The sequence below is a fragment of the Zonotrichia leucophrys genome, chromosome 26 (genome assembly GCF_028769735.1).
Source record: "Zonotrichia leucophrys gambelii isolate GWCS_2022_RI chromosome 26, RI_Zleu_2.0, whole genome shotgun sequence".
In the NCBI taxonomy this organism is placed as follows: domain Eukaryota; kingdom Metazoa; phylum Chordata; class Aves; order Passeriformes; family Passerellidae; genus Zonotrichia; species Zonotrichia leucophrys.
The window spans coordinates 5,687,078-5,710,821 of NC_088195.1; the positions used below are offsets into that span (position 1 = coordinate 5,687,078).

At 52.6% G+C, this 23,744-nt stretch overlaps 1 protein-coding gene across 3 annotated transcripts in view; it reads left to right on the top strand.

Annotated features, from left to right (window-relative positions):
* Window positions 1–23,744, top strand: part of CACNA1S (calcium voltage-gated channel subunit alpha1 S) — a 60,757-nt gene that overhangs the window by 17,856 nt on the left and 19,157 nt on the right. For all 3 annotated transcript variants that reach the window (XM_064732917.1, XM_064732919.1, XM_064732920.1), the window contains exons 7-28: window positions 51–154; window positions 1,933–2,081; window positions 3,421–3,502; window positions 4,021–4,181; window positions 5,339–5,564; window positions 7,379–7,586; window positions 7,858–7,978; window positions 8,379–8,493; window positions 8,619–8,712; window positions 9,421–9,490; window positions 9,732–9,864; window positions 10,132–10,261; window positions 11,644–11,703; window positions 12,917–13,023; window positions 13,868–13,955; window positions 14,169–14,276; window positions 15,085–15,137; window positions 16,088–16,234; window positions 18,566–18,767; window positions 20,876–21,034; window positions 21,322–21,432; window positions 22,570–22,653. In XM_064732917.1, coding sequence (XP_064588987.1) covers window positions 51–154; window positions 1,933–2,081; window positions 3,421–3,502; window positions 4,021–4,181; window positions 5,339–5,564; window positions 7,379–7,586; window positions 7,858–7,978; window positions 8,379–8,493; window positions 8,619–8,712; window positions 9,421–9,490; window positions 9,732–9,864; window positions 10,132–10,261; window positions 11,644–11,703; window positions 12,917–13,023; window positions 13,868–13,955; window positions 14,169–14,276; window positions 15,085–15,137; window positions 16,088–16,234; window positions 18,566–18,767; window positions 20,876–21,034; window positions 21,322–21,432; window positions 22,570–22,653 — 2,712 coding nt within the window. The remainder of the gene's footprint in view (window positions 1–50; window positions 155–1,932; window positions 2,082–3,420; window positions 3,503–4,020; window positions 4,182–5,338; window positions 5,565–7,378; window positions 7,587–7,857; window positions 7,979–8,378; window positions 8,494–8,618; window positions 8,713–9,420; window positions 9,491–9,731; window positions 9,865–10,131; window positions 10,262–11,643; window positions 11,704–12,916; window positions 13,024–13,867; window positions 13,956–14,168; window positions 14,277–15,084; window positions 15,138–16,087; window positions 16,235–18,565; window positions 18,768–20,875; window positions 21,035–21,321; window positions 21,433–22,569; window positions 22,654–23,744) is intronic.

Sequence of the window (23,744 nt, forward strand, 5' to 3'; positions counted from 1 at the left end):
GATGGAGGACAGTGCCTTCAGAATATTTCACCTGCATCTCTCCTTGCCAGGTAAATGATGCCATGGGGAATGAATGGCCCTGGATCTACTTTGTCAGCCTTATCTTGCTTGGCTCCTTCTTTGTGCTCAACCTGGTGCTGGGGGTGCTCAGTGGGTAAGTGCCACCCTATCCTTTCTGCCAGCAGAGGAGTTTTAACAGGTTTGAACTATACAAGAAAAAAGCCTGAAAAAAAAGCCTGGAAAAGTTCTGTTCTTTTCCCTCTCTCATTCTTCTTTTTTGGGGGGGGGGTGCGGGGATGGGGTGTGGAGTGAGGTGTTTGTTTTTTTTTGTTTGTTGTGGTTTTTTTTGCACGTTTAGAAGCACTGATCTGTGGGTTACTTTTTGTGTTAGTGTCCATGGCTTTCCAAGGTTTTAGCCCAATTTTCAACACATCAATCCTTTTCCTGAGGCACAAGCAGAGCACATGGGCTGTGGTGTCTCCTGCCTGCTCACAGAGCAGATGGAGCTGAGCAGGGGCAGGCACCCCATGGCTGTGGGTCTGGACACTCCTCACCTCCCGTCCCTCCTGCTGTGAGCACACACAGTTTTGTCATGGCCAGCCCAAGGAGAACATCTCTGATGAGTGCAAGGCATCCAAGGGAAGGATTGTTAGTCTAATTACTGCTTCAGCAGTCTTGTCCAAGTACATCAATGAGCTGTCATCAGTCTGTTGTGACAATCTAGGCCAAATTCAATTAGTGTTAATTCCCCCAGCAGTACAGTTAAAACCTGAGATGTTACACTCAACCTACCATGCATTGCTGTGGGACTGCTACCACCCCAATTTTGTTGCTGGGAAATATGTGTTGTCCTGAGGAGTGAGGGGGGCTTTTCTCCTAAGGTCTGTGTAGGGTCAGGGTCTTTTTTATGTATTTCAGTCCTTGTTTTGCAAGTGGACCACACTAATCACCTCTATTAGTTCACAGTGTTAGTTATACCCTAATTACTTGGATTTGTTAGGCCTCTTTTATGACTAGAACCATGCCAGTGTAACATTAAAACAAATTGTGTGTTGCTAGAACTAAAACAAGTTAAAAGCACAAGACAAACCACAGGAACCTGATGCTTGTCTACAGCTGACTGTAGGTGCAGGACAAGCTGGACTATAGTAATCTGATCCTGGAGTAAGTTGCTGGCATGGAAATGTTCTGAAATGTTTTTACCAATACAACTAAATTATGTTTGAGATCAGGAAAATTATTCTTATAGTGTCTGAGACCTGTTACTAACACATGGCAACACCAGCATGGCAAGGCAGCAGGTCTACAGTCCTGCCAGACCACACTGGAGAAAAGAAATTCATTGAAAGAGAGCAGAAGAGTGGGCAAGGACAATGGCAGACCTGTCCTTTCCATGTGACCATGACAAGAGTGTCCTGTTTACCTGTTTACCTGCCCTGTGATGAGCTCACCTTCTCCCTTGGGGCCTGGGCTCCCTCTGGCCATGCAGGGCAGCAGAAAGCTGCTCCTCTGGCAATGCAGGGGGCAAAGGCAGCTGTGCTGTGCCAGGCTCAGATTGGATCCAGGTAGGAATGCTTGGCTCCTCCCCTGGGCGGAGCATCTCCCCATGGGATGGTGGGATTGGATCAGCCATGCAGGGACACTCAGTGGTCATGGACAGAAGATAATTAATAAATAATGGCCCGTTAACAGAAGGGATCTCTTGGAGGGAGGGTTGGCTGTGGGAGAGATAAAGAAAGCTGCCCCATGAACAGAAGAGAGCTGCCCCACAGATAGGAATAGAACACACACCCCCATTTCCATTTCTAAGACATGGGATAGGGTATTTCAGGGCTTTCCTACAAGGCCTGGCCTGGCAGTGAGCTGTGGCTCCCGAGAGTTCCTGAGCTCCTCAGGCCATCCCTTGAGTCTCTGCTGCTTGCCTTGTCCCAGCGAGTTCACCAAGGAGCGCGAGAAGGCCAAGTCGCGTGGAACGTTCCAGAAGCTGCGGGAGAAGCAGCAGCTGGAGGAGGATCTGAAGGGCTACATGGACTGGATCACCCACGCAGAGGTCATGGACAGCGATCGGGCCAGGGGAGAAGGTACCAGCTCTGCTTGCTCACACACCCTCAGCCTGAGGGTTGGGTTCCTACTGCCTAGAGAGGCAAGGTGGGAGTCTTTGAAGAAATCACAAAGACTCATTTTGCCTGAAAACCCACCAAACAAAAAGTTTCAGCTTTTACAGGACAGTTTCCTTCCTCCTTTTTTACATTTCCTGAATAATTTGGTTGAATCTGACCCAAACTAGCAATAATTTATCCCTGATGGTAAATCCATTTCAACCACAGTGTTTAATACTTGCAGACTAATATAAAAGCAGACAACCGCTCATCAAAGGGAAGAATGATGCATCTGACTCCATGTTTTCAGAAGGCTAATTTATTACTTTATTATATATATTATATTAAAGAATACTATACTATACTAAAGAATACAGAAAAGATACTGATTGCTAAAAAGGTAGTAATGAAAACTCGTGACTCTTACCAGAGTCTTGACACAGCTGGGTCCTGATTGGCCAAAGAGTCAAAACAATTCACACCAGAATCCAATCAAACAATCACCTGTGGGTAAACAATCCCCCAACACATTCCACATGAGCAAAACACAGGAGAAGCAAATGAGATAAGAATTGTTTTCCTTTTCTCTGAGGCTTCTCAGCTTCCCAGGAGAAAAATCCTCGGCGAATGAATTTTTTCAGAGAATGTGAATGCCACAGCAGACCACAAGCAAGAAGCAAGGCCTGAGTCTCCTTTGGCAAGAGGGGCTGAAAAGGCCATGAGGAGTGTGTCATACAATCAGGGCCACAAGCTCTCACTAATAGATGCAATAATTTCTTGCCATCACTTGACAGTTTTTAGGGTTTAAAAGTGGCCCAGGGGAGGAGGTGGATGTAGAGGCACCTAGCCAAAAGCTCAGCAAAGCCTGGGGATTTCTACCCCAGAGCCACAGGGTTTGCTGTGCCACCCTGCCTGGTGAAAGCACTCTTGATGCCTCAAGCTGAGTGATGCATGTGTGCAAAGAGCTTTGGGAAACAGTGGGACAGACAAACAGCTCTTCCAGAGCTGTGGCCCATGTTCTGTTCATCCTTTGCTCAGATCCCTACTGGCCCCAGTTTTCTCCATGCTGGAATCCTTGCTACCTCGTGCTTGGTTTGCCCCTGACCCTCAAAGCCTTCTGCCCAAACTTTGGTTGCTGACTCCCTGGGGTGGCACTGCTTGGTGGGGATTATTCACTTCTGAATAATCCCATTGCTGACTCCCTGGGATTATTCACATTGCTTGGTGGGGAAGTTCTTCCTGGTGTACTTCTGGAAGAGGTTCCCTCCCACATGCTCTTCCCAAGGGCTCCAAGGAAAGCCTGTGGTGTCATTCCCTCTAGGTATGATGCCATCGGATGAAGGAGGGTCAGAGACAGAGAGCTTGTATGAAATTGAGGGCATGAACAAGTGGATTCTCTTCTTGTAAGTATGCTCTGAACCATCTGCTTGCATGTGCTTCCACTGTCTCTCACAGGCTTTCCTGGTCAGCCCCCAGTTTTTGGCAGGGGCTGGTGCTTGGGGGGAGATGCAAACATTGGAGTAGCAAACAGGGAATTTGGATATGGTACTGGCAAAAAGCTCCTCAAGGTGGACAATGTCTTTGCTGTGGGACCAGGCTCTCAACATCCTCCCATGGCCTGTGCAGCACAGTGTGTAATTTAGGACACTAAAATTGCAGTTTTCTCCTCAATTACAGTGTAATTTGCAATTACACTGTGCCTGCAAGCCCCCTGTGAGAGGGGCTGGAGCCAAAACTGAGCCAGGAGGGTGAATGAGCTGCAGTGCCTGAGTCACTGCACCAAGTTCCAGGGGCAGGGTATGGTCCTCATCCCTTTCCAGGGAGGGAGCAGGGGTGGCTTTGCTCTGCAGGCCTGGGTCTGACCCACTGCTGGCTCTGCTGATCCTTTGCCATCTCTCCTGCTCCTTTGCCGTCTCTCCAGCCGTCAGTGGAGGCGTTGGAACCGAATGTTTCGTAGGAAGTGCAGGGATGTGGTGAAGTCCAAGTTCTTCTACTGGCTTGTCATCCTGCTGGTGGCACTGAACACCCTGTCCATCGCCTCTGAGCACCACTTCCAGCCAGAGTGGCTGACACGGGTGCAAGGTGAGCAAAGAGGCTGAGAGAGGAGGAGGGCCCAGGACACCCTGGTGCCCCAGAGAGCTGTGTGAGCTCCTGCTGTGGGTGCAAAGTGACACTGGCACAGCACAGAGGCTCTCAGGCACACTCAGAGCCTGCACTGAGCGTGTGTGTGTGTGATCCTTGCTGTCAAACAGCTCACACTGACCATGTCCTGTACTCTAAGGGACACGATCCTGCATGGTGAGCACACACAGAGTGTGTCCATTGGCATCTCTGTCCATGCACTCACGCCATGCAGCCACATGCATTTGTGCATGCAGCCCCACTGACTGCACCTCCACACACACACACACACCCAGAGCACAGGTGTGCACACACACAGAGCTCAGCCCCGTGCACGCACACACACACACCTCCACAGGCACACAGAGCACAGGAGTGCACACACACACACACACACAGCTCAGCCCCATGTGCACACAGCTCACACTCAGAGGCACATGGAGCACAAGTGTGCACACACACAGAGCTCAGCCGCACATACACACACCCACAGGCACAAGGAACACAGGTGTGCATGCACACAGAACTCACACTCAGAGGCACACACAGCACAAGTGCGCACACACAGAGCTCAGTCTCACATACACAAACACACCCAGAGCCACATGGAGCACAGGTGTGCACACACACAGAGAACTCAGCCCCATGTACAGACACAGAGCTCAGCCCCATATACACAGACCCCAGGGGAAGGTGCAGTGTGGACACAGGTGGCGCACACCACTCACACTCAACACCCATGAGGGCCACGATCAGAAACCACACAATGGAGCACGGGACACCAGAGTAGCATCAGCCCCATTGCATCACACACAGTACCCAGGAGGCACACGTGACACCACAAGGTGATGCACACACACACAGAGCTCAGCCCCACATACCCATGCACAGCCCACGTCCCCACCCTTCATGGACTCATGTGCACTGTACAAATGTGTGCTCACACACAAGCATGCAGCTGCACATCACCCTCTCATCTTCCTCCCCGTGTGATCCCCAAAAACAGCAGTTCAGGGCTCAGTGAGCCAGAGAAGAGTGAGCAGCTCTGCCCTCCTTCCCTGGCTGCCTGGCCATGCTGGGTTGAGGTCCCTGCTCTGACAGGCTCATCTCCCCCCCAGACAATGCCAACCGTTTGCTGCTGGCGCTGTTTGTGGCCGAGATGCTGCTGAAGATGTACGCGCTGGGGCTGCGCCAGTACTTCATGTCCCTCTTCAACCGCTTCGACTGCTTCGTGGTGTGCTCGGGCATCCTGGAGCTCATCCTGGTGGAGCTGGGCACCCTGTCCCCCCTGGGCATCTCCGTGCTGCGCTGCATCCGCCTCCTCCGCATCTTCAAGATCACCAGGTCGGGGAGGGAGCTGGGTGGGTGAGAGGGACCTCTGTGCGTGCACACCTGTGCTCGGTGTGCTACTGAGTGTGAGCTGTGTGTGTGAACTCTGTGTGTATGTGTGCACACTGTGCTCTGTGTGCCTCTGAGGGGGTGTGTGTGTGTACGCAGGGCTGATCTGTGTGTGTGTGTGCACAGCTGTTGTGCCTGATCTTTGCATGGTGGCCTGTGTGCTGTGTACCGTGTGAGTGTCTGTGTGTGTGTAGTCGCACACTGTGCCTGTGCCTCTGGGTGTGAGCTGTGTGTGTACATGGGCCTGAGCTCTGTGTGTGTGCACACCTGTGCTTCATGACCCTCTGAGCGTGTGTGTGTGTTTTGTGGAAACAAACAAAACTCCACAACTTTATGAAAGTTGTAAAGCTGGTATGTTTATTACAGTGCTGGATACATGTGGAGATTACTCTCCTTAAAAGACGTGTGTACCTCTGGGAACTCCAGATCTTTTTTTATCTCTTTCTCAAATACATATGCATACGATTTCACAATAGGTTCATACATATTCATTTTTACCAATTTCGGTGACATTTGCCGCTAATTCTTCTTTATCAGAAAGAATTCTTGGGTCAGGTTGACTTGCTTTCATAGCAGTCTCTCTGTCTCTCTATTTGCCCCCCCTTATCTCTGTCCTTCGACTGAAGCAGTCTCTCTGAGCACAGGCTTTTTACAAGAACAGGCAGTCAGACTAAACAGCTATGTTTTTGAACTACAGACTTAACTCAAAGATGTACATTTCACCTAAATCAAAATGGATTTCTACTCTGGAAAAATTTTCACTCTGTCTCGTGTGTGTACGTGGGGCTGAGCTGTATGTGCATGCACACCTGTGCTCCATGTGCATGTGGGGTGTGTGTGAGTGAGTGCATGGAGCTGAGCTCTGTGTGTGTGCACACCTGTGCTCCGTGTGCCTCTGGGGTGTGTGAGTGTGTGCATGAGTGTGCAGAGCACGCTGGCTGCTGCAGCTCAGGGTGCCTGGGCATCCCTCACAGTTCTGGGGCATCGCTGTCCCCAGGGGAGGCTGCAGTGAACAGAGCTGGGAGCTGCTGGGCAGAGGGACAAGGCCAGACCGGGGTTTGTGTCCAGGTTTGACTGGGAGGGGAGAGTGGGACAGAGCTGAGGCCCCACTCTAGCTCTGGGTTCTAGGGTGTTGTGAGTGGGGCTGCTGTGTAATGTATTTGCTGGGAAATGACCTGATGAAGGCAGGAATGATGGATCTGACTGCATGTTCTCAGAAAGCTAATTTATTACTTTATAATACTATATTATGCTACAGAATACAGAAAGGATACTTACTAAAATGCTAAAACTCCTGACTCTTTCCAGAGTCCTGACACAGCTTGGCCCTGATTGGCCAAAGAGTCAAAACAACTCACACCAGAATCCAATGAAGGTGGCTAAACAATCTCCAAACATATTCCACATGAGCAAAACCCAGGAGAAACAAATGAGATGAGAATTGTTTTCCTTTTCTCTGAGGCTTCTCAGCTTCCCAGGAGAAAAATCCTGGGTGAAGGGATTTTTTGAGAGAATGTGAATGCCACAGCTGCAGGCAGCAGTGTTATCTTGCTTGTCACACCATGCCTTCAGCTTCATTTCTGCCTCCTGTAGCCTGCCTGGAGCAGTCCCAGAGCCCAGTCTGGGTCCAGAGTCCCCCTTTTTGGGCTGCTGGCACATCACCTTGGTCTGTTTGGCTGGGTTCCCTGTGCCTGCCTGCTCCTGCCCACAGCCTTCCCCATCTTTCACCTGCCACATGCCTCTGTCTCTGCTCTTCCCAGGTACTGGACATCTTTGAGCAACCTGGTGGCCTCTCTGCTCAACTCAGTCCGCTCCATTGCCTCTCTGCTCCTCCTCCTCTTCCTCTTCATCATAGTTTTTGCCCTGCTGGGCATGCAGCTCTTTGGGGGCAAGTTTGATTTCGAGGACATGAAAGTGCGGCGCAGCACGTTCGACAACTTTCCCCAGGCCCTCATCAGTGTCTTCCAGGTTTGGGGCAGTGGGAAGGGCAGCAGGGGCTGGGGGTGTCCCCTGGGCTGGGGGTCTCCAGGCAGGAGTTGGGGCTCAGGGGGATGTGGGTTTGTGGGGGTTTGAGACAGGAGCAGGGAAATGCAGCTGGAGTTGTGAGCAATAATTCAGGTTTAGGGCTGAGCAGAAAGGAGGATCTGACCATGGAGCCAGAAGGGTGGGATCAGTCTGTGGGGTTCTGTCATGCTCTGCTGGGGATGCTCTTAAGTCTTTGTTACTGCTCTGCTCCCAGATCCTGACTGGAGAGGACTGGAATTCAATCATGTATGATGGGATCATGGCCTACGGGGGCCCGTCCTTTCCTGGCATGCTGGTCTGCATCTACTTCATCATCCTCTTTGTCTGTGGGAACTGTATCCTCTGCCTGCAAAGCCAGGCCCAGGCCCCATAGCATCATGCTTAGGACTGGGCAGGGGCAAGCAGGGGCTTCCCTCAGTGTTTCAGTGCTTGCCTGAAGCTTTTTGGTTGTGAAGAGCAGTGGAACAAACTACGGGCTTCAGGGCTGGCACTGGTGGTGGCTGAGGGCTGGGGGCTGGAGGAAAGCACATCTGGAGCAGGTCTGGATGCCTGGCAGGCAGAGATTTAGCCAGAGAGGGCAGCCAGCTCAGAGCTCAGTGCTCACAAGGGATGGATGCTGGTTAGGCATCACCAGCCAGGGTTAGCACAAGCTCCAGGAGGGTTTCTAAGGCACCCTGGAGACCATGGATGGCTCCAGACAGGAACCATGTCTGTGTCCTTAGCACTTTTCCCCAGATATCCTCCTCAATGTGTTCCTGGCCATTGCAGTTGATAACCTGGCCGAGGCTGAGAGCCTGACCTTGGCCCAGAAGGCCAAGGCAGAGGAGCGCAAACGGCGGAAGATGTCCAGGTGGGTGCTGCCATCCCTGCCCTGGGAGCTCCCAAACAACCTGTTTGGCTCTGAGGGGACACCATGAGCTCTCCCATGGCCCCTGCCCAGACTTCAGTTCCTGCTCTGCCCTCCTCTCTGCTCAGAGGTTACCCAGAGAAGACTGAAGAGGACAAGCAGATGCTGGCAAAGAAGCTGGAGCAGAAAGCGAAGGGAGAAGGGATTCCCACAACAGCCAAGGTCAGTTCTGGTGGAGGTCAGCCTTGGAGGGCTCCTGGGGGGATGGCCCTGGCTCCCTCCCACCAGCCAGGAGAGACAAAGGCTTGGAGCCAGTCTGGGTCTGGCCTCTTGTCCAGAATCACTCCTTGCTTTAGCATTTGGTGATGGGTGCTCTTGGTGATGGGTGCTCTCAGTGATGGGGCTCTCTAGGCCAGGCAGGACATGCTGAAACAGCTCCATTGCTGGGGATCCTTTTCCTCCAGCTCATTCCCTTGGCCACAGCCAGTTCCAGTGGCTGGTGCACACCAGTGTGGGGTGGAGCAAAGCAAGTCAGCAGCATCCCAGATCTCCCTTATGTCCACACCAGCACCTCCATGTGCAAACCCCTCTGTTCAGCTGTGCTGGCTGTGCTGAGCTGCCCCTGAGGAGCACCTGGCCAGCAGCAACTTTCCTTTCTACTTTCCAGAGATGCGCTTAGAAGCTCACTCAGGAGTTGCTCCCTATCTTATTTCCTCCTGGCATATTTGCATGGCTTCAGCACACATTCTTGTTTCCCATCCTCTTTGCTTCAATTGCAGCATCCCCTCACCAGGTTCCAGCCTGGGCCAGTACTCTGTGCTGCTGTATGGGCCCAAGGCAGAGATGCTGCTTGTGGCTTCCAAGATGAGAGGGTCTGGCCAGCTGGCACGTGCAGCTGCACATCCTCCTCTCTGTCTCTCCTTATTTCAGTTGAAAGTGGACGAATTTGAATCCAATGTCAATGAGATCAAAGACCCCTACCCTTCTGCAGACTTCCCAGGTAAGGTTTGTCCCTGGCAGGGCAGCAGGAAGGCTGAGGAGGCACTGCAGAGGGATGGTGTGTGAGGAGCAAAGGATGCAGTGAGCTTCCACCAGCCTTGGGGTGCTGGGGGCCTTCTGGCTTGCATGCCAAATCAGGATCATGGGATCAGAGGATTGTCCATAAGATTGTCCATAAGATCATATTCCCTCTTCCTCTCTGGATTATTCTTTTCTTTTCCCTTTTCATGGTCACCCTACAGGTGATGATGAGGAAGATGAGCCTGAAATCCCCCTGAGTCCTCGGCCACGTCCCCTTGCAGAGCTACAGCTGAAAGAGAAGGCCGTGCCCATGCCTGAAGCCAGCTCATTCTTCATCTTCAGCCCAACCAACAAGTAGGCACTGCCCCTTGTCCCTGCCCAGGCATGGCCCAGGTGTCTCTGGCACCAGCTGTTTACAGCAGGGTCTTGTTGGAGCATGACAGCCAGTTCTGAAGGGAAGCAGCTCATGGGGAAAAGCCTTTTGTGTGGAAGGAGTGGTACAGACATCCTTCCATGCCCAGGGCCTTCCTGTCCTCAGGGTTTGCCCATATCCCTCTGCCAGGCTGCATGACTCTGTCTGATGCCCCTTGAGGTATCCCCTGGCATTTCCGTCCCTGGCAGGTTTCGGGTCCTGTGCCACAGAACTGTTAATGCCACCTGGTTCACCAACTTCATCCTGCTCTTCATCCTGCTGAGCAGCATTTCCCTGGCAGCTGAGGATCCCATCCGGGCCGAGTCCTTCCGCAACAAGGTGCCCACAGAGATGGGGGGTTTGGGATAGATGGGAGAGTATTGGAATTATTGCCAATATTGTGTATGGGACGTGCCTGAGCTTGTCTGGGCCTTGCTGCTGAACCAAGCAGTGGCACTGTGGTGTTTCGCCCCACAGACACTTTTGGCTGGCTGGATGTGTGGGGTTTCACCCCAGAGACACTTTTGGCTGGCTGGGTGCTGGGCACGTGAGGATAAGTCCAGGCCTGCAGGAGCTCTGGTGGTGCTGGGATGGAGCTTCCCCCCATAACAGGGGCTGCTCCTCAGGTTTCCCTCTGGCAGAGAAGCTTTAAGGGGATGGTGAAGGAAAGGAGTTGGTTCTGATGGAGGGTTTGGATGCAGAGCTTTATTCTGGCCCACAGGCCTCTGAATGCAGCACCAGCTCCAACAGAACTCCCTGAACCCATGGTTGCTGTTCCTTTGAACCCCGGGGAGAGGGGCAGGGAAGGGGCAGGGAGCCACGAAGCAGGGACAGGAGGGGAGGGACAAAGGGACGAAGGACACCTGGATGGCCCAGTGCCCCCCAGGGGTAGAGGGCATCCTTTGGATCTGCCAATCACTCGAGGCCTTCTGGAATTCCAGGAGTGACAGACAGTGCTGGGAGGGGAAAGGAGAGGGGACTGACACACCTGGGAGGGAATGATCAGGTTCTGAGGTAAACCCTGAAATCACAATGCAACAGAGGGGACCTCATGGAGACTCCCAGCTCCCCAGTCAGCAGGGATTTACCTGCCAGATGCTGTTCCTAGGCTGGTATGCCAACCCTGCCTCTGGGAGGGCAGTGCACTCTGGCAGGAGATGCTGGATGCGCTTCCCATTCAGGGTGCATCTGGGACAAGGTTTTACTGCTCCATGTGTCAGTTTACTTCTGGGTGAAAAGATCCACCTGGCAGGGTGTGCAGAATTAATTTGGTTTGAAACTGTGGTGGTTTATTGGGGAAGGAGACATCCTGTGAGACAGCAGACTGGGCCTCTAGTGTGTGCAGTGCCCTTGAATGCTGCTGGCATGCAACCATGGGAGCCACAGCTCCTGTCCTTCAGGGTAACAGTGGGTCTGGCAGGGCCTGGGGGATCTCACAGGAGACAGCTTCCCAGGGCACTTGGGGTTTTTGGGGATCAGATGCTTTCACATGGAATTCATCTGGCCAGGGAGAGCTTTGTCCCAGCTGCAGGTTGGATCATGCAGTGGAGAAAATCAGCAAAACTGGGAAAAGTTCAGGAGTCTTCTTGCTGCTAGGTTTAGAGACTGTTGAGCTAGATGGCCTCCCCAGCCCACAGAGTGGACAGCTTCAGGATGTTTGAGCACACTGAACATTTCCCTTGTCACCAAGTCTCATCCTGTGCTGGTGTCTCTGTCCCCAGATTCTTGGATACTTTGACATTGGTTTCACCTCTGTCTTCACAGTTGAAATCGTCTTGAAGGTGAGTCCCTGGTCTTGCCATGAGCGTGGCCTAGCACATAGGTCTGTGTGGATGTCACGGGTTAGTCAGAGAGAGAAACGTAACTTTGCCAGGCATCATCCTAGGAAAGTTGTGAGAATGCTCAGAGAAAGAATTAAAACAATTCTTATCCTAATCTCTACACCTAGTGTTTCTAAACATGTAGAATATGTATACATGATGTTTATAAAAAAATATTTTACCAAAAAGTGTTATTCCTAACTAACCAATAGTATAAGGAGTGTTATTTATAAACCAGTCAAGTTCTAAGTGAACAATCCTACCTATAAATATGCAAAGTTCCTAATAAATCTCACTTTGTACCTTCTAATAATAAGAGTCAATGTCACCTTTCCTCAACCATTCGTAACTCAACGGCGACAGGTTTAGACATTTGTAGCCATGGACACTCCACTCCTCAGGCATCCATGCTCTTGAAGGTCTCAGTGAGGAGAAACTTCCAGGTCTAGACTTTTGTGGCCATGGACACTCTTAGGCATCAATACCAGCACTTTCACTCCTAACTCTACTAAGTTCTCTTCTTACTAACTATCCTAGAGGGAGCAGTAGTGATAATCCAAGCCTGTGTCTTTGTGCTCCTACTGAGCCTCTACCTACAAGAAAATATCTAACTGTCAATGGCACACCAAGCACATTCTTAGCACATAGCAGAGCCTAGCCCCTGACCTCCTAACCACCTCAGGACTAACATGATGATGATATGAACATGATATGATTCCACTACACTCCCACTCCTCAGGCATCCATGCTCCTGAAGGTCTCAGTGAGGAGAAACTTCCAGCTGATCCTCCTGGAGAGTTCATTCATGCAGTCTGGGTGGTGTGTGACCTGTCCCAGAGGCCGTGTGTCCTCTCCAGTGAGGTCAGGGTCACCAGCATTTTTATTCTGACATGCCATTAAGATAAAGTGGCAAAGAGAAACCAGTGAAAATCTGTGGACAAAAGTCACATGTTGTTCCACTCCAAGGGTCTTTGCTATTCTCCTCTTTAATTTGCTGACTGACTGGGAGGGTTTTGTCTGCAACCAGTGCTGCACAGAGCATTTCCACCTGAAGCCAGGTTCCTGCCTGGCTGCAGAGGTCTGAGCAGGACAGGGTCCCTTGTGCCCATTCCCTTGGAGGAACCATTCCCCTGATCCCTGCCCAGCCTCTCTCCTATCTCCTTCTGCTCCCCAGATGACAACCTACGGTGCTTTCCTGCACAAAGGCTCCTTCTGCAGGAACTCCTTCAACATCCTTGACTTACTGGTGGTCGCTGTCTCCCTCATCTCCATGGGATTTGAGTAAGCACCTCCATGTGCCACAAGGTGGGCCCTGGGCTGTTCAGGCTGGTGAGGCAGCTGGGGATGGTGGCTGGAGGAGGAGCAGCCAGCCCAGTTGCTGCCCATGTGCCCATCATGTCGTGTTTGGGGGACATGGACAACTGGGACCATGCCCATCTGTGATGGTGTTCACAGGGGTTTTTGGTTGAGGGAAGAGACGAGGATCTAACTCCAAGTTTCAGAAGGCTTGATTTATTATTTTATGATGTGTATTACATTAAAACTATACTAAAAGAATAGAAGAAAGGATTTCATCAGAAGGCTAGCTAAGAATAGAATAGCAAAGAATGATAACAAAGATTTTTGGCTCGGCTTTCTGTCCGAGCCAGCTGGGCTGTGATTGGCCATTAATTAGAAACAACCAACATGGGCCAATCAAAGATCCACCTGTTGCATTCCACAGCAGCAGATAACCATTGTTTACATTTTGTTCCTGAGGTCTCTCAGCTTCTCAGGAGGAAAAATCCTAAGGAAAGGATTTTTCATAAAAGATGTCTACGGCAACCATCATGTCATGTTTAGGGGACATGGACAACTGGGAGCATGCCCACAAACTGGTCAAGGAGGTCAAAGGACACTCCTTGAGTGTCAAACATCTGTGGGTAGAAATTCATTTTGGATCTGCTTCCTCCAGCTGCCAGTGTCATTGGCCCTGTGTGGGGTGGTGGCTGGTGACATCTGCACTCTGCCATCCCCTGTCCCTTGCTGCTGGCCCCAGCCTGCCCTCCTTGGCTGCTTGGTGGGGCTGTGCCAGCCTAGCCTGGGCAGGGAAGTGGCCCCAGCTCAGCTGTGCCTTCCTGCCCAGGTCCAGCACCATCTCTGTGGTGAAGATCCTGCGGGTGCTGAGGGTGCTGAGGCCTCTGCGAGCCATTAACAGGGCAAAGGGGCTGAAGGTGAGTGAGGGGCTGAGACAGGGGACCCCCTCCCAGGGCAGTCCCACCTGGAGATTGTGTGGCAGGCATTGTGCCTGTTCCCAATTCCCACCACCCATCTGTGGGAGGGCTCTGCCCAATCCCTCTGCTCTGGCAGGCTCCCACTCTTCCTGGAGAGGGAGGGTGTGGGACACAGAGCTGTGGTCACATCTGCATTGTTCTCCCCCTCTGCAGCACGTGGTCCAGTGCGTGTTCGTGGCCATCAAGACCATTGGTAACATCGTGGTTGTCACGACCCTGCTGCAGTTCATGTTTGCCTGCATTGGAGTTCAGCTCTTCAAGGTGAGCTCAGCTGGGCAAGAGGGACCTTCTGCTCAAGCACATCCTGGCCAGGCTCTCCTAGACATCACCTTGAGGATGGTGCCTGCAGTGCTGGGTCAGCAGAGCCTATGTTCTCTGTGGTCTGAGAGAGGAGCCACAGAAGAGCCTGCAGTGAGAGGAGGGCAGGAAGCACCCAGGGTACTGTCAGGTCCAGGCAGCACCTCTAAAGGGCTGCCTCACCTCCCTTCGTGCCTCAGTTTCCTCTTTCTAGGGCAGGAGGCTTTTCTGGCTGATTTTCTCTGTGCTTTGGTTGTGAAGGGTTCCTTTCTCACAGCACTGCTCCTGCTCTCTGGGCCTTGGCTGCTCTAAGGCAGAGCTGGCCCTGGCTGAGCTCAGTTTTGTTCTAATAACTGTGCTTAAACTCTGATCTGATGTTGAAAGAGCTTCCAGGACAGCCAGCAGACTGAGCAGAGCTGCCAGTACACCTTAGCTTTTAGTTAATTCCCTGGGTACTCCTTTCTCCCCTATTTCTCAGACAGTTGACTCCCAGGTAGGGTGAGCAAGGCAGGCCCCAGCTCAGGGCTGTGGAAGGTTTGTTCCCATCTCCAGGCAGCGTTTCTTAATCTCAGCCTGGGATTGACCTCAGGTCTGCCATGCCTCTGGAAATGCCTTGTGAACTGGTTTGTTTGGCTGGCACAGTGGGGAGGGCCAGGGTCTGCATTGAGGTGGTGAGGGGGCACTGACTGAAGGCTGGCAAAAAGTCAAAACTCCCCAGGGCTTCTAAAGTCAAAGCACCACCATGACCTCTTCTGCTGTCTGTTGGATGCAGGGCAAGTTCTACAGGTGCACAGACCCATCCAAGCTGACAGAGAAGGAGTGCAGGTAAGAGCTCTCTGCAGCTCCCAGCTGGGCAGTGGCCAGGGCTGGGAGCTGGGGGGATGTGGTGGGGAATGCTTGTGTTCCTGCATGGGAATGCTGCATCCAAAATGTGAACCTGAGGTGTCATCCTGTTCTCCCTGTCCCTGGGTATTGGAATATTATCAATATAGTGTATGGGACGTGCCTGAGCTTGTCTGTCCCTTGGTACTGAACCAAACAATGGCACTGTGGTGTTTCACCCCACAGACACTTTGGGCTGGCTGGGTGTGTGGTGTTTCACCCCAAAGACACTTTGGGCTGGCTAGTGTTGCAGACTTTGCTGCAGTCTGCACTGGGCCCGTGGGGACAAATCCAGGCCTGCAGGAGCTCTGGTGGTGCTGGGATGGAGCTTCCCCCCATAACAGGGGCTGCTCCTCTGGTTTCCCTCTGGCAGAGAAGCTTTAAGGGGATGGTGAAGGAAAGGAGTCGGTTCTGATGGAGGGTTTGGATGCAGAGCTTTATTCTGGCCCACAGGCCTCTGAATGCAGCACCAGCTCCAACAGAACTCCCTGAGCCCGGGGTTGCTGTTCCTTTAACCCAGGGAGAGGGGCAGGGAAGGGGCAGGGAGCCACCAAGCAGGGACAGGAGGGGAGGGACAAAGGGACAAAGGACACCTGGATGGCCCAATGCCCCCCAGAAGTACAGGGCATCCTTTGAATCTGCCACTCGAGGCCCTTCTGGAATTCCAGGAGTGACAGACAGTGCTGGGAGGGGAAAGGAGAGGTGACTGACACACCTGGCAGGGAATGATCAGGGGAGGGACCCGGGGTTCTGAGGTAAACCCCGAAATCACAACACATTGGGGAAAATCAGGAACCAGCACAGGGCTGTGCTCCCCTCCCAGGGACCAAGCAGGGCCAGGCCAGTGGGCCTGAGGGGCCCTGCCTGTGAGCTCTGTGTCCCCTCTGCTGCAGGGGTCAGTTCATCAACTACGTGGACGCAGACCCCACACAGATCGAGGTCCAGGATCGTGTCTGGCTGCACAGCGACTTCCACTTCAACGATGTCTTCTCAGCCATGATGTCTCTGTTCACTGTCTCCACCTTCGAGGGCTGGCCAGAGTGAGTCCCTGCTGAGGGAGGGTCTGTGCTGGGAGCAGGGCATTGCCATGGGGTCTGGTTTGAGCCATGGCAAGAAGCAGGACTCCCCATGAAAATGCTAACCCCTGCGTCTGATGTGAATTTGACATAGGACTTCAGGCAAAGGTATTTGAATAGAAAACATTCCTTTAGATAGGAAAATTAAAAAAAAGTGCAAATACAAAGGAAAGCATGCAAAATTCAAAAAAGCACCCCCTTGACACAGTCTGCTAGAACCGAGCATTCTCCAAATAAAATTGCCACCCTCTGCCCCAATTTATATATCAAATTTATGAAAGAAAGGGTCCCTCAGGCAAAGATATTGGAAAGCACATAAACTGTTCTTCTCTTACTGGCAAATTAAAATACAAATGCTATGCAGTTAAACATCCCCAGGGCCAGTGTGAACACTTCCACTGCCGACCTTTAGGTGCTTCAGGAGGTGTCCACCATCCCCAAAGGCACAGCCTCCGCAGTGCTCTGCTGTGGACATCTGTCCCCCAGATTGCCAAGGGGGGGTTTCCTGCAGCTCAAGAACCTTCCTGTTTATGAGGCCTGCTCCCCTCATGCAGTCGTGCACAGAAAACTGGTCCTCCGGAAAATCCCGCCAAAAGGCCACTCCAAATCATCTCTCCCCATCCAATCATCTCCACATCCTTCGGGCCAGGTCTTTGTCTCATCTCATCTCTTATCTCCCTTCTTATTCAGCTTCGAGGAGGATTAGCATTTTTGCAAGGCCCCAATCATGCAAGAAAGGGTTAAAAGTTTTCAGTCTCTGTCTGTCCTGGGACGAGATGATACTCCCACACGTGCTGCTGCTGCTGCTGCGGCCGGCCGCTCTCCCTCCCGGAGGGGGGGGGGGCTGGCTGCCCGATGTCTCGATGTCTCTTGGGGCTCCTCCACCCCTTTCCCTCCTTGAAAGCCCCTCACCCCCATCTCTGTCCAGGCCCCGGGCCTACCGCATGGCCGTCCCTCCCCCGCCCAGCAGCAGCGGGCTGGGCGGGGGAGAGATCTGACATCCTCGCCGCCGATGTCCAAGAGAGAGTGCCAAGGGCAGTGCCTTGCTTTTAACCCCTGTGTATTCTCGGAGGTGTGTCCAAACCCCACTGGCCACACCGGACGCCAGTCTCAAACCCAAAACCTTCATTGGTTTGACCACAGCTTCCCAGAATTCCCACTCCTTCCTGGTCAAACCACGACACATGGGGTCTTGGTTTGAACAGCCAGGTGTCTGCTAAGGAAGGCAGGAGACTTCCCGAAAATGGAAAATGTAAACCCCCTCCCTCTGAATTGTTATAATTTTGAAATTAAGGGACTTCCAGGCAAAGGTATGGGAATAGGAATAACAGTTCTTTAATAGGAAAATTAAAAATACAAATGCAATCGTACAAAGGAAAACCACTGCCAGAGTCAGAACAGGAGCTGACCCCCTGTGGAAACACAGGGTCTGCTAAGGAGGCCGGGAGCCTGCCCTGAAATGGAAAATGTAAACCCTCTCCCTCTGAATTATTATAATTTTAAAATTAAGGGGCTCTCAGGCAAAGATATTGGAATAGGAATAACAGTTCTTTACTAAGAAAATTAAAATACAAATGCAACAGTAAAAGCAAAAAACCCCCAGGGGCAGAGTGAGAACATGCCCTGCCCCGCTGTGTGTCAGGGAGGTGTCCCAGCCCCATCCCATGGGGGCTCAGCCCTCCTGCAGTGCCAGCTGTGGCTCTGCTGCAGCAGGGATTCTGCACAAGAGGGGAGTTTTCCTCTGCAGCTCCAGGGCTGCTGCAGATGGGCCTGGGCTCCCTCTGGCAATGCAGGGCAGCAGAAAGCTGCTCCTCTGGCAATGCAGGGGGCAAAGGCTGCTGTGCTGTGCCAGGCTCAGATTGGATCCAGGAGGAATGCTTGGCTCCTGCCTGGGCGCAGCATCTCCCCATGGGATGCTGGAATGGGATCAGCCCTGCAGGGACACTCAGTGGCCATTGGACAGCAGAGATCTCCTGGAGGGAGGATTGGCTGTGGGAGAGATAAAGAAAAAACTGTCCCATGAACAGCAGAGAACTGCCCCAGCTCTGACAGATGGTGATAGAATACATACCCCCATTTCCAACCTGAGACACATGGGCCTTGGCCGGGGTAAAGAAAGAAGAGCTGTCCAGGGTGAGAAGCAGGACCAGTGCTCTGGCAGTGGCTGTGGAGCTGGCAGGGTTACCCAGGCAGTCCTGTCCCACCATTCTTGGATGTCCCCAAAGCTCTCTGCAAGAGGAGTCATGGTCTTTCCCCCCAGTTAGGGTTTCTGTTGCCTTGATTTCCCTTCTGTAGGCTGCTGTACATGGCCATTGACACCAATGCTGAGGATGCAGGCCCTATCTACAACTACCGGGTGGAGATTGCAATGTTCTTCATCATCTACATCATCCTCATTGCCTTCTTCATGATGAATATCTTTGTGGGCTTTGTCATCGTCACCTTCCAGGAGCAAGGGGAGAATGAGTACAAGAACTGTGAGCTGGACAAGAACCAGGTAATGGGGCTGCTGGAACAGGGCAGGGAGGACCAGCCCTAGGGCTGGCACTGCTGGGGTGGCTGATTTGGATCAGCCCCTCTTTGTGGTGACGCTGTGACACAGATGGGTTGAACCTGCTCCAGGCCTGTTTGCTGCTGGGGCAGGGCCAGCTGCACCCATGTCTAGCACAAAACAAGCCTGAGGGAAGGGCAGAGGGGACCAGAAACTGAGACTGGGCCTCCCTGGACAAGTGGGGTGCCCAGAGTGAGCTGGAACACAGGGTTGTGTCCACCTCTGGGCTCCCCAGTACAAAAACAGCATGGATGTACTGGAGTGAGTCCAGCAAAGGGCCACTGAGATGATGGAGGGTGTGGAGCATCCAAGGAGGATCTGGGAGTCAAGTGTGGTACTGAGCAGGCTCATAGGAATCTGACCTGTGGGTATAAACACCAATGGGAAGGCACAGAGGAGACTGAGCCAGGCTGTTTTCAATTGTGCCCAGTGACAGGAAAAATGTAATGGACACAAACTGAAGAAAACAAGAAATTCAATTTAGACTTTACAAAATCCTTTTTTTTTTTATTGTGATGGTGGCCAAGCACTGGAACAGGTCACCCAGAGAGTCTGTGAAGCCTCCATCTTTGGAGCTTTACAAAAGCCAGCTGTCCTGGGCAGCATGCTCCAGCTGGCCCTGCTTTGGGCAGCACACTGTGACTAGAACATCTCCAGAGGTGGTGCCAGCCCTTCTGTGCTGCTGTCATGCTGCCACTCTGGTGGGGGACAGCAAGGCTGAAAGCAGCAGAGGCACTGGCAGAGGATGTGGGACATGCTGGGGAGGACATTGGGGCAACCAGGGGCAGCTGCTGGCCCCAGAGTGCTGTCACACTCCTGCACTGAGGCAGCACGGGCAGCTTGAGCTGGGGGTGCCAGGGTGATGTGAACCCCACAGAAACCCAGCAGAGATGGCCCTGGGCTGCTGGGGAGGGACAGGCCTGTGCAGCCATCTCAGTGCCCCTTTCACCCCTGGTTCATGTGGTGTCTTCACAGAACTCACTTTATTAACTTACAATATATAAAAGAAATGCACACACACAGAACTCAGAATGAAAACTTTCTGAAAACATTCCTCCTCCCTTCCATCCTGCAGGGGCTTTCACCTCTTTTCTCTGTCCAAGGCCTGATCTACCTCACTCTGGCCTCATGGCTTCCCCTCTCCCACCCAGCCCGCAGCTGGGCAGGGGAGCTCTGACCTCTTTCACCAACTGGAACTAAGAGAGTTTTCTTCTGGGAGTTCTTTCGTTTTAATTTTATGTGTTCTCAGAGGCGTATCTATGCCTTCAGTGGCTACACCAGGTGCCAATATTCAAATTTCATCGCTGACCACAAACTCCCAAAAAACTCATTTCCTTTTCAAACTAAGACAGGGGGTGTGTAGTGTGGCTGGGAGTGCTGTGGGCTCACAGCTGCCCTCCCTGTGTCCCTGTGTGTAGGAGCATCAGGGGTAGGATGGTTGGGATGGACGGAGACAAGAGATCTCTGCAGCCAGGGCTGGGAACTTGTGGGTTATTGCAAAGGGCCTGGGTGCAGGGCCCTGCTGGGAGCTGCCAGCCACAGCTGGAGCAGGACTGAGAGAAGAGAGGGGAGAGAGGATGAGAGGGTAAGAGAGCAAGGGTCCCGTTACAATACCATAAATCTTCTTCTGTGTTGAATATTCTGATTCTCACTAACCAATCTAGTACAAGATACAAATCCTATACCATTTACATACAGCCTATAAGAATCATTCCATTACCACACTGTGTTACATGTTAAACCCTAAAAACTCCTCTTTGGGCCCCTTCTGCCAAGCTGTAGGGTCTGCTCTGACCCTTGGGCCTGTCTGCAAGCAGAGGGTGTTGTTCCATCAGAAGGGGATCACCTTCAGCTGGCCACACCATTGTTTTCCAGTTGTTCAGTAACTGAGGGATCTCAAAGCTTGCTTTCATTTCAATCTCACTTATAGTTTCCATATTCTCAAAATCTTTTGCCAGGCAATCATATTTATAAAGCTTTCCTGTTTCATCTTCCCCAATACCTGTATCCCTGTGTCCCCATGTCGCCGTGTCCGTGTGTCTGTCTGTCCCCAGCGGCAGTGTGTGCAGTACGCGCTCAAGGCTCGCCCTCTGCGCCGCTACATCCCCAAGAACCCCTACCAGTACCAGATCTGGTACGTGGTCACCTCCTCCTACTTCGAGTACCTCATGTTCTTCCTGATCATGCTCAACACCATCTGCCTGGGCATGCAGGTGAGGGCACAGGGCTGGTGGAGGGAGGGGGTGCCCAGGCTGGCTCAGCCCTGCCATTCCCACGAGAGCCTCTGCAAAGGGGTGTGTTGTGGTGTGATGTCTGGATCAGGGCCTCTGGACCAAAATGGGGCTGGTGGTTTGTGGGGAGCCCACAGAAGGGGGTGCAGGGGGGAAATTTCCTTTGTGCTGAGTTGTGGGAGGGGGCTCTGCATCCAGCACAGATCTCTGAGCTCACAATGGAGGCTGGATCTGCCATCAGCTAATGGCTCCTTCTGCCTTATCCTCAGCATTACAACCAGTCTGAAGAAATGAACCACGTCTCAGACATCCTCAATGTGGCCTTCACCATCCTTTTCACCCTGGAGATGATCCTCAAGCTCATGGCCTTCAAAGTCAAGGTGAGAGAAGAGCATGATCAGCATGGAAAGCAGGGCAGGCCATGGGGTCCATTTATCCTGCCCTGGGCATCTCGAGTACAAGCACCCCCAACCCTGCAGCTCCACAGAACTTCTCCTTACAGGACCCTTAAGGACCCCCATGCACAGGACCTTGGAGTTTCTGGGGGGATTACTGCTTGTCAGGGCTACCTTTGCTGGCCAAATCCCACCCAGTCCAGTTGGACATTATTCCCATCCTCAGTGTCAGGGCCATAGTGGGGTCATAGCTCCACTGCAGCCATCCTGATCCACCCTCCTCATCTCACTGCAGTGCAAGACAGGACCAAATAACTGAGCAGAGGGTGCAAAACTATGACCACCGTCCCTTCTTCTGAGGGGCAGAGTCACTGAAGAACCTTCTGGTTCCTCTGTGTCCTCCTTGACTTACACCCTTGCATGTTCGTTTGTCTTGGTTTGGAAAGACAGGAGTCTGCTAAGGAAGACAGGAGCCTCTCCTGAAATAGAGAATGTAAACCCTCCCTACCCCTCTGAATTGCTATAAATTTTTAATTAAGGGGCTCTCAGGCAAAAATATGGGAGCAGGAAATAACAGTTCTTTAATAGGGAAAACAAAAAAAAGAAGAATAAAATAAAGAATGCACTACACTAGAACAACACTGACAGAGTCAGAACCCAGCCTGTGGGTCAGGCTGTTGGCAGCAGTCCCATTGGAATTGTGGCTCAGCCCTCCTGCAGTGTCAGGGCTGGTTCTGCTGGAGCAGGGATCCTGGAGAAAGGTGCAGTCTCTTCCTCTGAAGATCCAGGGGAAGAAGAGGCAGCTGCTGTTCCTCTGGGCAATCCAGTGGAGAAGCTGTGCTGGTGTTCCAGAATCTCCAGATTATATCTGGGTAGGAATGCTTGGCTCCTCCCTCTGGGCTGCCATCTCCCAATGGGATGCTGTAGTTCTTATCAGCCATGCAGGGACATTCAATGGCTGTTATCAGCAGATGGCCCCTCAGAGGGAGGAGTGATTGTGGTCACTCAGAGAGATAAGGCAAACTGCCCACTTGACAAAGGTAATCTGCCATACAGATGGTAACGGAAAACATCTTGCATGGCAATCTTCAACATCACTCTTCTTTGCCTCCTTCCTGGCAGGGCTACTTCGGAGACCCCTGGAATGTCTTTGACTTCCTCATAGTGATTGGCAGCATCATTGATGTCATCCTCAGTGAGATTGATGTAAGTGTCCAGGAGCAGGGGGCTGCTCCCACCCAGGGCTGCACTGGCACCTGCCCTGGCACGGGGCAGCAGTGCTGGGTGTGCCCAGCCCTGCAGGGGGATGCTGTCCTCTCCTCTCTCCCTGCTCTGCTTGGTTCTGAGGAGGGACAAGCAAGGATCAGCACATGGAGAGCACAGCTGTGGCCCTTTCAGCATTAAAGCACAATTTAGATGTCCCCAACTGCCCAGCATGTCACGTTGACCCCTCTGCTCTGGTCTCCTGGATCTGTAGGCACTGGAATCCTGTGGAAAACAGGAACTCAGGACCAACCCATCAGCAGCAGGCTGTGTGCCAGCCCCTGCCCCACAGGCACCCACACATCCAGGTCAATGCAGGTGGGACTCAAAGGGCTCCCACAGCTCCCTGACCCCCAGGACTCAGCTGGCTCAGGGGAACCATCAGACCCATCAGATTTCCAGAAATTTCCTTTGTGTGTGTCCCTTTACACAGCAGCCCCTGCACAAAGGTGTGTGTGAGCTCCAGCCATCCCTGCAAGCTGTGGGATGGTGCCTCAGGCAGGGCCTGTTTGGGGAGGGCTCTGCTGGGAGCATTTCCAAAGCAGGGCCAGGAAGCCACCATGCCCCTGCCTTCCCTGGCACTGGCACATCCAGCCCTGTGTCCTGCCCTGGAAATGCCCCTCTGCTGTGGGAGGTGTGTGCTTCCTCCAGCAGCCTGGTGGGGCACCAGGGGCAGCTGTGGAATAATGGGGAGTTGATGGATTGATCCTCTCCAGTGGCTCGGCAGTGTCTCCTCCAAGGGACAGGGCTGGCTCTGGCACTGCTGTGACCTGTGGGTCACCTTCCATGTTCTCTGTTCAGGAAGGTGAGGTTGCCAGAGACCCTTGAGAGCACTCACCTTCCCTGTAGGGTATTCCAGGCCTCACAGAGCTGGGATGAGCAAAACCCACCCACCTTCCTCTCCTGTGAGAGCCCTGTGCCCCTCTCTGCACAGCCCTGCCCATCAGTACAGCCATCCTCTGCCCTTCTCAGCCTTCATGATCCCCCAGATTTCCTGCCAGTGCCAACAGCTTTCATCTGCCATCAGCTCCTCC